The sequence below is a fragment of the Danio rerio genome, chromosome 8 (assembly GCF_052040795.2).
Source record: "Danio rerio strain M-AB ecotype USA chromosome 8, GRCz13ab, whole genome shotgun sequence".
Taxonomy (NCBI): Eukaryota; Metazoa; Chordata; class Actinopteri; order Cypriniformes; family Danionidae; genus Danio; species Danio rerio.
The window spans coordinates 37,242,019-37,258,957 of NC_141028.1; the positions used below are offsets into that span (position 1 = coordinate 37,242,019).

The following is a 16,939-nucleotide window of genomic DNA, read 5'->3' on the forward strand; positions in this document are numbered from 1 at the left end:
AGAATGGTAAAATACAGGAGGGCTGACAGGTATGAAGTGAACAGGAAGTGTGGATAACGCAAAACATCTTTGTGAGGGAACAAAAACTTAAAAATATATATATATATATATTCCTATCACTGTTTTTTTTTCTACCATCCTTTTTTTTTCTCCCACTCAGTTTTTTTTTCTTCCACCCAATTTTTTTCTTCACCATCACGTCCCTTCCGAGTCTCCGTACTAATGCCTTAAAATGTAACTTAATAAATTTTTTTTAATGACATTTGATTGTAACATTTAACTTTTTCCTAACACTGATTTTGGTTGGTTAAGGTTTTGTGAAGCGTGATTCAGTAATGCTGATTTTACTATATTTATTTACCGGTTATAGAATAGTCTAACCGTGGATTAGCTTGCATGTATGGGCATAGTTTGACGTCTTTACCTAAAACTTTAAACCTTTATAGGCCTATTATAGGCCCATATAAGGATAATAAAATTTGATATAAAGCACTCGTTTGGCAATGAACCATGATCTGTCTGCGTTGATAAATGGTATAAAATCAATAATAGCAAAACTGCATATCATTATTACTATAAAAAAGTATATTACTGCCTTGAGTCAGTAACTTAGGCAGTAATGCAAAGTAATAATTAATGTGAATAAATAGCCTAAATGAAAGGAACAAGAGGGACCAAAATTAGTCATGGGATTAAAATGCCTCCTCAGTTATGATATCCTGGCGCCGGGCCTGCTACCTTCGCAAGTATATTATAAACATACGGGAAGTAGGGCTATGCAATTAATCGAAAATTCGATTTTGATTATGGCTTCAAACGAATATGAAAATCATTAATCGAGATAAAACGATTGTTGCATCATATATCGTCCTCTTTTCAGTTGTACACATTTGTTGCTCTGCAAAGCTCAGTTTCACGTGAATATTACTAAAAGCATGCATTGTAATTTTGCAGCACGGCATGTGCATCATTCATTGATGTACATTCGAATCATTCATGTTTTAAAAGCATGAATGAGACCGCATGGTTTGTGTATGCGGCACACACATATTCGCACACTGTGTGCTCAGAGCAAAGCACACACATCTAAAGTTATCTTAATGTGAGCATTTTAATGGTCAAATAGGTATCAAAACGCGATGTTCAGTGATTATTCATATTAACTCTCATTTAAGTAATAAACAAACTAGTTGAGAATCAAAAGACATGTGAAAGAGAAACCATAAATCAGAACCGTACTGCTCTTAAAGTGAAAGTGCGTGATATTCCTGCTGCCGACTGTTTTTACCATTAATCAAACAACAAAAGAAGACAATCCCTCACTGTTCTTGTCTGAAGGACTTTAGTAGCTATAATCAAAGTTTTTTTTTTTTTACAGTGAAGATGCTTAAAGCACAGTTTGTTTCATATTTTTATTCTATTGTACATATTTCCCTTTCCTTTGCAGGGAGGAAAATAAATGAATACAGTTGAAATCTAAATTATTAGCCCTACTTTCCCCCCCAATTTCTGATTAATGGAAAGAAGATTTTTTTTAACCCATTTCTAAACATAATAGTTTTAATAACTAATTTTTTATAACTGATTTCATTCATCTTTGTTATGATGACAGCACATATTTTACTAGATATTTTTCAAAATACAAGCATTCAGATTAAAGTACGATTCAAAGGCTTAATTAGGATAATTGGGCAAGTCATTGTATACCAGTAATTTCTTCTGCTGACCATCAAAAACTATTTTGCTTAAGGGAGCTATTAATATTGACCATAAAATAGATTTCAAAATATTTAAACCTGCTTTTATTTTAGCTGAAATAAAACAAATAAGACTTCCTCCAAAGGAAAAAATATTATAGGAAATACTGTGAAAAATTCCTGAATCTGTTAAACATCATTTGGGAAATATTTATAAAAAATAATAATAATAATTTCACAGGAGCCCTAATAATTTTGACTTGAACTGATAATCATTTTGAATAATTGTGATTAAAATGATGACCAAAAAAATCGTGATTATGATTTTTCCCATAATAGAGCAGCCCTAGCGGGAAGCACTGTAATTGATAAAAAAATAAGGTGTGTATTAAGGACATTTCAGTATTTATTAAGTGTTGTCCACAATAAATAATAATCATATTAATAAAAACACTGATTTAAAAAGTATTTTGTGACACCTACATCTATCATTACAAACACAGGTTTGTTTTAAAATAATAACTCTGTACCAAAGCGTTTATTTTAGGCCTGTATAAACTATAAAACATCTCTGCAAATTAATGCAATGCAATATAAAAAACAAAATTCAATATTTTGTCAATATTGCCTTGTCTCTCAGCGCACAGGCACACGCACTGAACTTCAAGTAACAGACAGAAAAAATAATTTAAAATAATGTAGCACACCTTGCAGCTTTCTTTAAAATTATGATAGGCCTGTATATAAAAATAGCGCCAGACCGTTTCTCAGTATTTCGCTGGTAATGTTTTTAAATAAATAATTAGGCCTACTTAAATATTAATTTGCTATTAATGTACAGTAATTGAGACAAAATAACATAATAGTAAAATATAAATATAATAAAAGTAAAATAAGAGTAATAATAAGAAAAAAATAAGATTTTTAATAGGTAAAAGTAAGAGTAAAATATAATCAACAAAATGTAAATTAAAACTGTGAATTAATAGGTATATAAAAAGCTTATTTATTGACCATCTTAGTCCTATCACTTTAAAATAACAAACACTGTTTATCACTCTACGACGCAATAGTTTTTATTCATAACAATTTGCTTTTGTATGTTATTATTAGCAGTAATAATTATTATATCCATATTTATATTTGTTTTATTAAAAAAAAGCTTAGATTTGCCCACCTGCAGGTTTTAGACCATATGCGGGCAACATGTTTTTTAGGATATAACTCAGGTTTATGACAACACTTAGTTATTATTGTTCATTTATTCATTTGCTGAAAATTAGAACTGCATTTAGAAATAGTTTTGAAACAAATACTTGCGCTTAACAAACGCAACTAATTATTATTATTAGGCTAACTGATGTCTGTGCGTAAAGATTTTCCAATCCACCAAGAGCGAAAGTGAAAGTAGATCATTTATCTCTCATTCTCGCGCGGTAGATGCTCTGTTTAACAGTTTTCTGTTAAAAATAACTGTTAACTGTTTGCTTGTGAAATGCTCAGTTTTTCCACTTAAACTTACTTTACGTCATGTAAATAGCAAATGCGCTTATGGCACGATGCAAGGCTATTAAAGGGAATGGGAGATGAGACTCTGATTGGTTTATTCTCAAAATACACCTATAACTCATTAAGAAAATAAACTCAACCCTTTAGATCATGCTTAAAATTTGCTTAAAATAAAAAAGGCCTAAAATGCACATTATTTTTAAAGTAATTTTAGTTACTTAGTTTCTTCCTGCATTGTTATTGACAGAAATTCTTAACATCACCACCATCACTGTCTGGCTTCCTGGATTTCTGTCAAGATTCACCTGTTATTTCCTGAAGGGAAAAAGTGAGAGAGACATTATTATTCACTTATTTAAATTATTTAATTATTTTAATTATTATTAGTTTATTTTCTTAATAAATTAAAACGTGCACTCATTGACTTCCATGTTATTATTTTTCCTACTATTGGACTTTTCTACTTTACAAGTTTATTTTTTCTGTTAAACGAAAAACAAGGTATTTTGATGGAAGAAGAAAACCTGCAATCATTGACTTCCAAAATAAAAACACCAAAAATATGGAAGTCAATGAGTACAGGTTTTCATCTTCCATCTTCTTTTGTGTTTAACAGAAAAAATAAACCCATAAAGGGTGTGCAAATGATGACACATTTGTCATTTTTGGGTATGAGCCAGTCACAGAGTTGTTTTCTACAGAGGTTTGTTAATTCTTGACAAAAGAATTAACAAACCTCTGTAAAAAACAACTCTGTGTTGGTCAAAGCGACTGGCTCATGGAGGTACTAAAACAGAAAAGCAAAGATAAAGAAAATTCAACATTCGTTTACTTACTTTTAAAGTCTCGCATAACAAACCATGCCCTCATAAACCATGAAGAAACACATGTTATAATAGTCTACTGCTAGCACCATGTAAACCTACACATACTGTGTCCTCATAAACCATGAAGAAACACAGATTGAAGGAAGTGAAGGATGAGCAAATGATGACAAAATTGTCATTTTTGGGTGAACTATCCTTTTAAGGAGTGTCAAAATAGCATTACAAAAGAATTAACAAACCTCTGTAGAAGACAGCTCTGTTTGTGTTTGTCAAAGTGACTGACTTATAGAGGTGCTGAAAGAGAGAAGTAAAGAAAGATGAAGAAAACATGAAATTCGCTTACTGAAAGCTTTAAGTCTTGCAAAACCAATCATGTCCTCATAAACCATGAAGAAACACACACGTTATAAAATAACAGTCTACTGGTAACATTGTAAACCTACACATACTGTGTCCTCATAAACCATGAAGAAACACACAGATTTAATAAAACAATAGTCTACTGCTAAGTCACATCCAATAGACATACTTGGTCCTCATAAACCATGAATAAACACACAGGACTGCTAACCTGCATTTAGCAGAAATAGGAAACTGTTACTTTAGCACTTAAAAGGATGGTTCATCCAAAAATGAAAATGTACTTGCTATTAATATACCCCAAAGCATTCCAACCCTTTAAGGGTTTATTTCTTCTGATAAACAACAAAAACAAGATATTTTGATGGAAGAAGAAAACCTGCAATCATTGACTTTCATAATAGAAAACACAAAAAATATGAAAGTCAATGGTTACAGGTTTCCATCTTCTTTTGTGTTTAACAGAAAAATAAACCCATAAAAATTTAAAACAAGTAAAGGGTGAGCAAATGATGACACAATTGTTGTTTTTGGGTGTACTCCTTTACTCTGCCCTCATAAACCATGAAGAAACATGTTATAACAGTCTACTGCTAGCACTATGTAAACCATTGTAAACCTACACATACTGTGTCCTCATATACCATGAAGAAACACACAGATTTAATAAAACAACAACCTACTGCTAAGTCACATCCAATAGACATACTTAGTTCTCATAAACCATGACTAAACATACAGGACTGCTAACCTGCATTTAGTAAAAATAGGAAACTGTCAATTTTGCACTTAAAGTGATGGTTCACCCAAAAATTAACATTTACTTACTATTAATTTACCCTCAAGTGTTCCAAACTTTTATGGGTTTATTTCTTCTGTTAAACACAAAAGATACTTTGAAAACTGATGAAAACCTGTAACCATTGACTTTCATATTATTGGTATTTTCTATTATGGAAATCTATGGTTACAGGTTTCCATCTTTTTTTTAAAAAGTATTTTCTTTTGTCTTTAACAGAAGAATTAAACCCATAAGGTTTAGAACAAGTAAAGGATGAGCAAATGATGAAACAATTGTCATTTTTGGGTAAACTATCCCTTTAACGACTGTCAAAATAGCTTGACAAAAAATTAACAAACCTCTGTAGAAGACAGCTCTGTTTGTGTTTGTCAAAGTGACGAGCTCATTGAGATACTGAAAGAAAGAAGCACAGAAAGATTAAGAAGCAGGGCTCGAAATTGCGACCATTTTGGTCGCATATGCGCCCGAAAATTAATCTATGCGACCTCATAATATATTTGGGCGCATTAGTGCGACTGCAGATAATGGTTGTAGTGCGACCTGTTTTGGTTTTTTCTAAAAACATGCTGAATCGCTCTTCCCTGCCTCTATATTGGTTCATATTAGCTGTCATTCACTCAAGGTATTGCGCTGTCAGATGACAGGGAAGGAGCTTTTATGACCACAGGAAATGCAAACGGCTGAAGAGTAAAAACTTAAAGCTCACAAGTTTGAAAACCCCACCTAAGTTGAGGCGCAGATGAAAGCGATCATGACACGTCACGTGGTGAATAATGATCCGCCAGCTGTGATCAATCGAGTACGCGCTTCTTGGAGAAGGTGCCCGAATCTCCATGCGTCGCTTTCACTGCGTGTTCAGCGCAAATGTCCGCTGAAAGTCAAATCTAATACTGTACATATCATCGCCAAAGAAGCTCGCCTTTACTAAGTTTACACTGAAACTGCGGCTCATAACAAAGACCGGATTTGCGCCGATGGTTAGCGCAAGAATCTTGCGCTGCCTACTTATTAATTGGGTCGGCTGACTCGCCTGCTTTTCCACAAACACAGAAAAATGAAGATCATCTCAGACTGAACCTTTAAATTGACACAAACTGAAACCAAAACTTTAAAAGAGTGATAGAAGCGAGACTTTACTTTCTTTCTTTTGTCTATTCTTTTTTAAGGTATATATTATTTTTTTATTTATTTACTGATGACTGCTTTGCAGCTTTCATCATTGAATTGAATGATTTATTATAATCTTTTGTTTGTTTTGTAGCAGAAATATTATTTATTAAATTGACATGCATATAAAAACAGCAGTACAAAATTAATATTTCTTACTGCAATGCTTCATTTTTGTTTGATGCAAACTATACAATTATTTTTCATAAAGTAACAGACTTTTAATAGCAGATAACCTACATTCATGCACATTCAAGGCAGTATCATAATGAGAAATGGAATTCATTGTTACTATTATTGTCATTTTCATCATCATTAATATTCTATGGCCTAATTATTAGACATTCATTTTGGAATTATTGCACACAAATATCAATGTCTTCGCAGCATTAGTTAGATAGTTGTTTCTGGTTTTTGTTAGTCCTATTAATGTTGTTTTAAAATACAATAAATCCCTTAAAAAACAATTTGCAGCGGTGCTCATTCATTTTTGGTGGGTGCTCCTAAATTTTTTCTGGTGCTCCTAAAAATTTTTTGGTGCTCCTAAATATTTGAAGTTGGGAGCACCGGTGCTACCAAGTAAAAAAGTTAATTTCGAGCCCTGAGAAGACATGTCATTGGCTTAATGAAAGCTTTATGTCTCGCAAACCAATCATGTCCTTATAAACCATGAAGAAACACACAGATTTAATAAAACAATAGCCTGCTGGTAAGTCACATCCAATAGACATACTTGGTCCTCATAAACCATGACTAAACTCAAAGGACTGCTAACCTGCATTTAGTAAAAATAGGAAACTGTCATTTTAGCACTTAAAGTGATGGTTCACCCAAAAATTTCCTTACTATGAATTTACCCTCAAGTGTTCCAAACCTTTAAGGGTTTATTTCTTCTGATAAAAAACAAAACAAGATATTTTGATTAAAGAAGAAAACCTGCAATCATTGACTTCCACAATAGAAAACACAAAAAATATGGAAGTCAATGGTTACAGGTTTCCACCTTATTTCAAAGTATCTTCTTTTGTGTTTAACAGAAAAAATAAACCCATAAAAATTTAAAACAAGCAAATGGTGAGCAAATGATGACACAATTGTACTTTTGGGTGAACTAGCCCTTTAAGGAGCGTCAAAATAGCTTGACAAAATAATTAACAAACCTCTGTAGAAGACAACTCTGTTTGTGTTTGACAAAGCGACTGGCTTATGGAGGTGCTGAAGGAGAGAAGTAAAGAAAGATGAAGAAAACATGACATTCGCTTACTGAAAGCTTTAAGTCTCACAAAACCAATCATGTCCTCATAAACCATGAAGAAACAAACGTTATGAAATAAGTCTACTGGTAACATTGTAAACCTACACATACTGTGTCCTCATGAACCATGAAGAAACACACAGATTTAATAAAACAATAGTCTACTGCTAAGTCACATTCAATAGACATACTTGGTCCTCTGGTCCTCGTAAACCATGACTAAACACACAGGACTGCTACACTGCATTTAGCAGAAATAGGAAACTGTAATTTTAGCACTTGAAGGGACTTTTTAAGTCACGCATAACAAACCATGCCCTTATAAACCATGAAGAAACAAGTTATAAGTCAACTGCTAGCACTATGTAAACTTACACATACTGTGTCCTCATAAACCATGAGTAAACACACAGATTTAATAAAACAATAGCCTGTTGCTAACTCACATCCAATAGACATACTTGGTCCTCATAAACCCTGACTAAACACACAGGACTGCTAAATTGCATTTAGTAAAAATAGGAAACTGTCATTTTAACACTCAGAGAGATTGATCACCCAAAAATGAACATTTACTCACTATTAATTTACCCTCAAGTGTTCCAAACCTACAAACAAACTAGATATTTTGACAGAAGAAGAAAACCTGCAATCAATGACTTCCATAATAGAAATCAAAAATAATATGAAAGTCAATGGTTAGAGGTATCCATCTTTTTTCAAAGTATCTTATTTGTTTTGTCAAACAGAAAAAAAGAAACCCATAAAGGTTTGGAACACTTGAGGGTAAATTAATGGTGAGTAAATGTTAATTTTTGGGTGAATCATCCCTTTAAGTGCTAAAATTACAGTTTCCTATTTCTGCTAAATGCAGTGTAGCAGTCCTGTGTGTTTAGTCATGGTTTATGAGGACCAAGTATGACTATTGGATGTGACTTAGCAGTACAATGTTTTTTTTATTAAATCTGTGTTTCTTCATGGTTTATGAGGACACAGTATGTGTAGTTTTACAATGTTAACAGAAGACTGTTGTTTTATAATGTGTGCTTCTTCATGGTTTATGAGGACATGATTGGTTTAAAGTACCAAAATAGCTTGACAAAACAATTACAAAAACCTCTGTAGAAGACAAGTCTTTGTGTTTGTCAAAGTGACAGGCTCATATAGGTACTAAAAGCGAGAAGCAAAGAAAGATGAAGAAAACTACTGAAAGCTTTAAGGCTCGCATAACCAATCATGTCCTCATAAACCCTGAAGAAATACACAGATTTAATAAAACAATAGTCTACTGCTAAGTCACATCTAATAGACATACTTGGTCCTTATAAACCATGACTAAACACGCAGGACTGCTAAACTGCATTTAGCAGAGATAGGAAACTGTTATTTTAGCACTTAAAGGGGTAGTTCATCCAAAAATTAACATTTACTCTATTAATTTACCCTCACGTGTTCCAAACCTTTATGGGTTTATTTCTTCTATTAAACACAAAAGATACTTTGAAAACCAATGAATATTGACTTTCATATTATTTGTGTTTTCTACTATGGAAGTCTATGGTTACAGGTTTACATCTTTTTTTAAAGTACTTTCTTTTGTCTTTAACAGAAGAAATAACCCAAAATGGTTTGAAACAAGTAAAATGTAAGCAAATAATGACACATTTGTACCGTTTGGGTGAACTATCCATTTAGGGAGTGTCAAAATAGCATTACAAAAGAATTAACAAACCTCTGTAGAAGACAACTCTGTTTGTGTTTGTCAAAGTGACGGACTCATGAAGGTACTGAAAGAGAGAAGCAAAGATAAAGAAAATTTACCATTCGTTTACTTACTGTTTTAAGTTTTGCACAACAAACCATGCCCTCATAAACCATGAAGAAACACACGTTATAATAGTCTACTGCTAGCACCATGTAAAACTACACATACTGTGTCCTCATAAACCATGAAGAAACACGCAGTTTCCATAAAACAACATCCTACTGCTAAGTCACATTAAATAGACATACTGTGTCTTCATAAACCATGACTAAACACACAGGACCGCTACATTGCAATTAGCTGAAAAAGGAAACTGTAATTTTAGCATTTAAAGGGATGGTTCACTCAAAAATGAACATTTACTCACTATGAATTTACCCTCAAGTGTTCCAAACTTTTATGTGCTTATTTCTTCTGATAAACAACAAAAACAAGATATTATGATGGAAGAAGAAAACCTGCAATCAATAGCCCCTTTCACACATACAGACCTTTCCGGAAAATTGACGGCAATTTTCCGGAAAGGTTGTATGTGTGAACAGGTCCTTTTTGAAAATACCGGTAAATTCGTTCTGGCTATTTTCCGGAAAGAGAAGTTGTAACATTACCGGCAATGTGCCGGAATGCTGCGCTGTGTGAATGCAAAAGGAAGATTCCCGTAATAAGCGCGTGCACGTCTAGAACGTGCTGACGTGAGACGTCTGCTTTAGCCAATCACAACAGTCAGACGCATTTACGTCCGCGCGGTTTGTGAGGATAAAAGCCTTTGAATATTTTTCCAGACACATTTAGCTGCTAGAAGTTAGTCAGATCACGTTTATATGTTCTTCTTAATGATAACTGTGTAAATAATCATCGATGAGATGCTTATGATAAGCCGTTGTTTGTTTACCTTCAAGCTTTGCACATGCACATATTATGAACATCTCGACATGCGAAAGTGATCCTGCGAAAGTTGTTCACAATATTGATCATCCACAGAGTTTGTAATTTAGTCAAATGTTTACAAATACAAGCGCAGCCGTTTAAAGCTCATTTGTGGTGAATGTTGTCAGAATTTACCGGTATTTTGGAATGGATGTGTGAATGCTCTTTTCCGGAAAATTTCCGTAACGTCCTCGCCTGTGTGAACAGCGCTTTTTTGAATATACCGGTAAAGTCTTTCCGGAAATTTTCCAGATATTTACCGGTATCACTGTGTGAAAGGGGCTAATGACTTCCATAATAGAAAACACAAATAATATGGAAGTCAATGGTTACAAGTTTCCATCTTTTTTCAAAGTATCTTCTTTTGTGTTCAACAGAAAAAATAAACCCATAAAGATTTAAAACAAGTAAAGGGTGAGCAAATGATGACACAATTGTACTGTTTGGGTGAACTATCCCTTTAAGGAGTGTCAAAATAGCATTACAAAAGAATTAACTAACCTCTGTAGAAGACAGCTTTGTTTGTGTTTGACAAAGTGACTGGGTCATGGAGGTACTGAAAGAGAGAAGCAAAGAAAGATGAAGGAAACATGACATTCGCTTACTGAAAGCTTTAAGTCTCACAAAACCAATCATGTCCTCATAAACCATGACTAAACACACAGGATTGCTACACTGCATTTAGTCTAATTAAGAAACTGTCATTTTAGCACTTAAAGGGATGGTTCACCCAAAAATGAACATTTACTTACTATGAATTACAGGTTTACATCTTTTTAAAAGTATTTTGTTTTGTCTTTAACAGAACAAATAAAGAAACAAGTAAAGGGTAGGCAAATGAGGACACAATTGTACTGTTGGGTGAACTATCCCTTTAAGGAGTGTCAAAATAACATGACAAAAGAATAAACAAACCTCTGTAGAAAACAACTCTGTGTTGGTCAAAGTGACGGGCTCAGGGAGGTACTGAAAAAGAGAAGCAAAGATAAGATTTTTTTTAACATTGTTAAATTACTTTAAGTCACGCATAACAAATCATGCCCTTACAAATTACGAAGAAACACACGTTATAATTGTCTACTGCTAGCACTATGTCAACCTTCACATACTGTGTCCTCATGAACCATGAAGAAACACACAGATTTAATAAAACAATAGTCTACTGCTAAGTCACATCCAATAGACATACTTGGTCCTCATAAACCATGACTAAACACACAGGACTGCTAACCTGCATTTAGCAGAAATAGGAAACTGTCATTTTAGCACTTAAAGGGATGGTTCACCTAAAAATTAACATTTACTCACTATTAATTTACCCTCGAGTGTTCCAAACCTTTAAGGGTTTATTTCTTTTGTTAAAAACAAAACATACTTTGAAAAACGATGGAAACCTGTAACCATTGACTTTTATATTACTTGTTTTTTACTACTATGGAAGTCAATGGTTACAGGTTTCTATCTTATTTCAAAGTATCTTATTTGTTTTGTTAAACAGAAAAAAGAAAACCATAAAGGTTTGGAAAACTTGAGGGTAAACTAATAGTGAGTAAATGTTCATTTTTGGGTAAAACTATCCTTTCAAGAAGTATCAAAATAGCTTGACAAAAGAATTAACAAACCTCTGTAGAAGACAACTCTGTGTTTGTCAAAGCGACTGGCTTATGGAGGTGCTGAAAAAGAAAAGTAAAGAAAGATGAAGAAAACATGAGATTCGCTTACTGAAAGCTTTAAGTCTTGTTTAACCAATCATGTCCTCATAAACCATGAAGAAACACACACGTTATAAAACAATAGTCTACTGCTAACATTGCATTCTACATACAGTGTCCTCATAAACCATGAGTAAACACACAGATTTATTAAAACAATATCCTACTGCTAAGTCACATCCAATAGACATACTTGGTCCTCATAAACCATGACAAAACACACAGGACTGCTACACTGCATTTAGCAGAAATATGAAACTGTTATTTTAGCACTTAAAGGGATGATTCACCCAAAAACGAACATTTACTCACTAACAATTTACCCTCAAGGGTTCCAAACCTTTACGTGTTTATTTCTTCTGATAAAAAACAAAAACAAGACATTTGGTGGAAGAAAATCTGCAATCATTGACTTTCATGGTAGAAAACAAGAAAAGATGGAAACCTGTAATCATTCACTCCCATATTATTTGTAAGTATTTTCTTTTGTCTTTAACAGAATAAATAACCCCAAAAAGGTTTGAGACAATTAAAGGGTGAGCAAATGATGACACAATTGTACTTTTTGGGAGAACTATCCTTTTAAAAAGTGTCAAAATAGTTTGACAAAATAATTAACAAACCTCTCAAAGTGACGAGCTCATAGAGGTACTGAAAGAGAGAAACAAAGATAAAGAAAATGTAACATTTGTTTACTAACTGTTTGAAGTCTCGCATAACAAAAAATGCCCTCATAAACCATGAAGAAACACATGTTATAATAGTCTACTGCTAGCACCATGTAAACCTACACATACTGTGTCCTCATAAACCATGAGTAAACACACAGATTTATTAAAACAATATCCTACTGCTAAGTCACATCTAATAGACATACTTGGTCCTCATAAACCATGACTAATCACACAGGACTGCTACACTGCATTTAGCAGAAATATGTAACTGTCATTTTAGCACTTAAAGGGATGATTCACACAAAAATTAACATTTACTCACTATTAATTTACCCTCAAGTGTTCCAAACCTTTAAGGGTTTCTTTTTTCTGTTAAACACAAAAGAAGATACTTTGAAAAACGATGGAAACCTGTAACCATTGACTTTCATATTATTTGTGTTTTCTATTATGTAAGTCAATGGATACATGTTTCCATCTTTTTTCAAAGTATCTCATTTGTTTTATTAAACAGAAAAAAAGAAACCCATAAAGGTTTGAAACACTTGAGGGTAAATTAATAGTGAGTAAATGTTCATTTTTGGGTGAACTATGCCTTTAAGGAGTGTCAAAATAGCTTGACAAAAGAATTAACAAACCTCTGTAGAAAACAACTCTGTTTGTGTTTGTCCAAGCGACGGGCTCATGGAGGTACCGAAAGAGAGAAGCAAAGAAAGATGAAGAAAACATGACATTCACTTACTGAAAGCTTCAAGTCTTCCATAACCAATCATGTCCTCATAAACTATGAGTAAACACACATATTTGATATAACAATAGCTTGCTGCTAACTCACATAAAATAGACATACTTGGTCCTCATAAACCATGACTAAACACACAGGACTGCTACGTTGAATGTAGTAGAAATATGAAACTGTCATTTTAGCACTTAAAGGGATGATTCACACAAAAATTTATATTTACTCACTATTAATTTACCCTCAAGTGTTCCAAACCTTTAAGGGTTTATTACTTCTGTTAAACAACAAAAACAAGATATTTTGATGGAAGAAGAAAACCTGCAATCATTGACTTCCACAACAGAAAACACAAATAATATGGAAGTCTATGGTTACAGGTTTCCATATTTTTTCTAAGTATCTTCTTTTGTCTTTAACAGAAGAAATATCCCAATAATGGTTTGAGACAAGTAAAGGGGGATCAAATAATGAGACAATTGCACTTTTTGGATGAACTATCCCTTTAAGGAGTGTCAAATTAGCATGACAAAATAATTAACAAACCTCTGTAGAAGACAGCTCTGTTTGTGTTGGTTAAAGCCACAGGCTCATGGAGGCGCTGAAAGAGAGAAGCAAAGAAAGATGAAGAAAACATTAAAAGCTTTAAGTCTCGCATAACAAACCATGTCCTCATAAACCATGAATAAACAGATTTAACAAAACAATAGCCTACTGCTAAGTCACATTCAGTAGACATACTTGGTCCTCATAAACCATGAGCAAACACACAGATATTAAAACAATAGCCTATTGATAGGTCAGCAAACTTGACATTGTTTCTCTTGATATCTCAATATTGTAAGCTATAAAAAAAAAGCTTTAAATATTAGTAATATTTGTTATTTCTCAAATGTGGTAAAAAACAATATTATTATAATATGTAGGCCTAGTAATGGTTAAAATGCTCAATTTTGCATAGATCTGGCATGTTAAACTTTAAATTGGTCTTTAATGCACAGGACAGAGATGACATCAGAATACAAATTCAAAATTCTGAAGATGAGTGTTAGATGTATGCTTGCACTCTCTTATGGTCCACATGCAAATAGATCATTTTCACTGGTATAACCAGGCATTTGTCATCATCAGATTTCAACTTGCATTATTTTCATCATTTAACAACAGTAGTTTATACTGCAACTGTGTAAACGTTTAATCTTACACAGGGCTCGAAATTAACTTTTTTACTTGGTAGCACCGGTGCTCCCAACTTCAAAAATTTAGGAGCACCACAAAAAATTTAGGAGCACCACAAAAAATTTAGAGATGACATTGATATTTGTGTGCAATAATTCCAAAATGTGTATGTATTAAAATTCTAGAATATTAATGATGATGAAAATGACAATAATAGTAACAATGAATTACATTTGTCATTATCATGCTGCCTTGAATGTGCTTGAATGCAAGTTATCTGCTATAAAAAGTCTGTTACTTTCTGAAAAATAAATGTATAGTTTGCATCAAACAAAAATGAAGCATTGCAGTAAGAAATATTTATTTTGTACTGCTAAACAGCATATATATGCATGTCAGTTTAATAAATAATATTTCAGCTGCAAAACAAACAAAAGATTATAATAAAATATTAAATTCAAGGCTGAAAGCTGCAAAACAGTCATCAGTAACTAAATAAAAAAAATATATACATCTCATGAAAGAATAGGCAAAAGAAAGTAAATAAAGTCTCACTTCTATCACTATTTAAAAGTTTTGGTTTCAGTTTGTGTCAATTTAAATGTTCAGTCTGAGCTGATCTTCATTTTTCTGTGTTTGTGGAAAAGCAGGCGAGTCAGCCGACCCAATTTATGAGCAGGTTGAGCACCGGCACAATACCGCTGTTTGTTATGAGACGCAGTTTCAGTGTAAACTTAGTAAAGGCGAGCTTCTTTGGCGATGATACAGTATTAGATTTGACTTTTAGCGGACATTTGCGCTGAACACGCAGTGAATGCAACGCATGGAGATTCGACCACCTTCTCCGAAAAGCACGTACTCGATTGATCTCAGCTGGCGGATCATTATTCACCACGTGTCATGATCGCTCTCATCTGCGCCTCAACTTTAGGTGGGGTTTGCACTTTGCAAACCTGTGTGCTTTACGTTTTCACACTTTAGCCGTTTGCATTTCCCGTGGACATAAAAGCTCCCTCCCTGTCATCTAACAGTGGATAGCCTTGAGTGATTGACAGCTAATATGAACCAATATAGCGTCAGGGAAGAGCGATTCAGCACGTTTTAAAAAAAAAATCAAAACAGGTCGCACTAATGCGCCCAAATATATTATGAGGTCGCATCGATTAATTTTCGGGCGCATATGCGACCAAAATGGTCGCAATTTCGAGCCCTGTTACACATAATACTCACCGTGTGAATAGAGGCTAATCTAAAGAAAAAACTTTGAATTGTTATATTGCGATTCTCAATATAATAATGTATCGCTACACCCATATTAAATGTATTATTATATAAAAATAACTGCACAGATACAGGAACAATAAGAAAATATCTCTTCAGATCAACATTTAAAAGACAATTATATAGACAAACCTCTTTGAAGCTCACTCTGTTCAGAATTCAAAGATAATGGCTCATGAGGAGACTGAAAAACATAATCAAAACACAGAAAATAAAGCTAAAACAACTCAAGTGTGTGCTAAACAGACATTATTAAACATTATATTTAATACTACATACGGTTCAAAATATGCCAATTTTTAAAATAAAATCCAATATACCCTACCTTTGCTTTTTCATGTTTGTTACAGGAGAGAAGGTCAACTCCTCCACATGACACACTCTAAAATTACAATTGTATGTTGTGATATCGTGCAGAACAATGTTTTAAAATTAAACACAAGGTACTTTTTTTATACAAGATTAAAATTGTAACTCTGCCAAATAAAAACAGTTCTGTCAACACATGAACACTGACTCCACAGAGTATGCATCACAAACTTTTCTGGACAGTGAAAACTGATACAGAAGAAACTAAATCATTGAAAAAATTCATTATGTTGGTTTAATGGTGCACAAAAAGTACACTGTACAGGAAACTGGCCCAAAACAATTATCTAATACTTTACTATTTGATAGTGTCAGGCCCGGATTAAGAACTCAAGAGGTCTGTATTAAAAAAAATAAGAATAGAATACATTTTTTTCAAAACAAATCTATAATATATTGCCCACATTTTTTAAATAAATTATATATATATATATATATATATATAGTCTACAAAGATTTAACTTATTTTTTAAGAAAATGAAAATTTTCTTATGAAAATGAAAATTGATGGTATAAGTACACTTGTTCAAGCTAACTGAAGCAGTACTAAAATATATATTTTAAAAGGTATTTATTACTATTCTCCACTGTGCTTTGCGAGAGCGCTTACTGAACAGCACGTTCGTTGACATAAGACTGCCCAGGCACGAATGCAATGTGAGTGCAGGCCGTAGGG

The 16,939-nt window shown here is 33.2% G+C and overlaps 2 protein-coding genes across 7 annotated transcripts in view; one reads left to right on the plus strand and one right to left on the minus strand.

Annotated features, from left to right (window-relative positions):
• LOC141375856 (uncharacterized) overlaps nucleotides 1-16,939 on the minus strand; it is a 163,000-nt gene that overhangs the window by 59,614 nt on the left and 86,447 nt on the right. Inside the window, exons 1-10 of one of the 6 annotated variants that reach the window (XR_015498134.1) lie at nucleotides 13,334-13,470; nucleotides 12,645-12,672; nucleotides 11,932-11,982; nucleotides 11,225-11,275; nucleotides 10,811-10,865; nucleotides 9,350-9,404; nucleotides 7,523-7,577; nucleotides 5,534-5,588; nucleotides 4,273-4,327; nucleotides 3,425-3,521 (exon numbers count right to left, since the gene is read on the minus strand). Coding sequence is in view for 1 of the 6 variants with exons in the window: in XM_088651083.1 (XP_088507209.1) it covers nucleotides 11,225-11,275; nucleotides 11,932-11,982; nucleotides 13,334-13,429 (198 nt within the window). In the remaining 5 variants the exon portion in view is untranslated. Of the gene's footprint in view, nucleotides 1-3,424; nucleotides 3,522-4,272; nucleotides 4,328-5,533; nucleotides 5,589-7,522; nucleotides 7,578-9,349; nucleotides 9,405-10,810; nucleotides 10,866-11,224; nucleotides 11,276-11,931; nucleotides 11,983-12,644; nucleotides 12,673-13,333; nucleotides 14,036-16,026; nucleotides 16,079-16,219; nucleotides 16,277-16,939 lie in introns of those variants that run through there. The other 5 variants (XR_015944764.1, XR_015944766.1, XR_015944763.1 and 2 more) reach the window with 5 other exon arrangements.
• LOC141375851 (E3 ubiquitin-protein ligase RBBP6-like) overlaps nucleotides 228-16,939 on the plus strand; it is a 68,267-nt gene continuing 51,555 nt past the window's right edge. The window contains exon 1 of the mRNA XM_087264952.1: nucleotides 228-746. The gene's annotated coding sequence lies outside the window, so the exon portion shown is untranslated. The remainder of the gene's footprint in view (nucleotides 747-16,939) is intronic.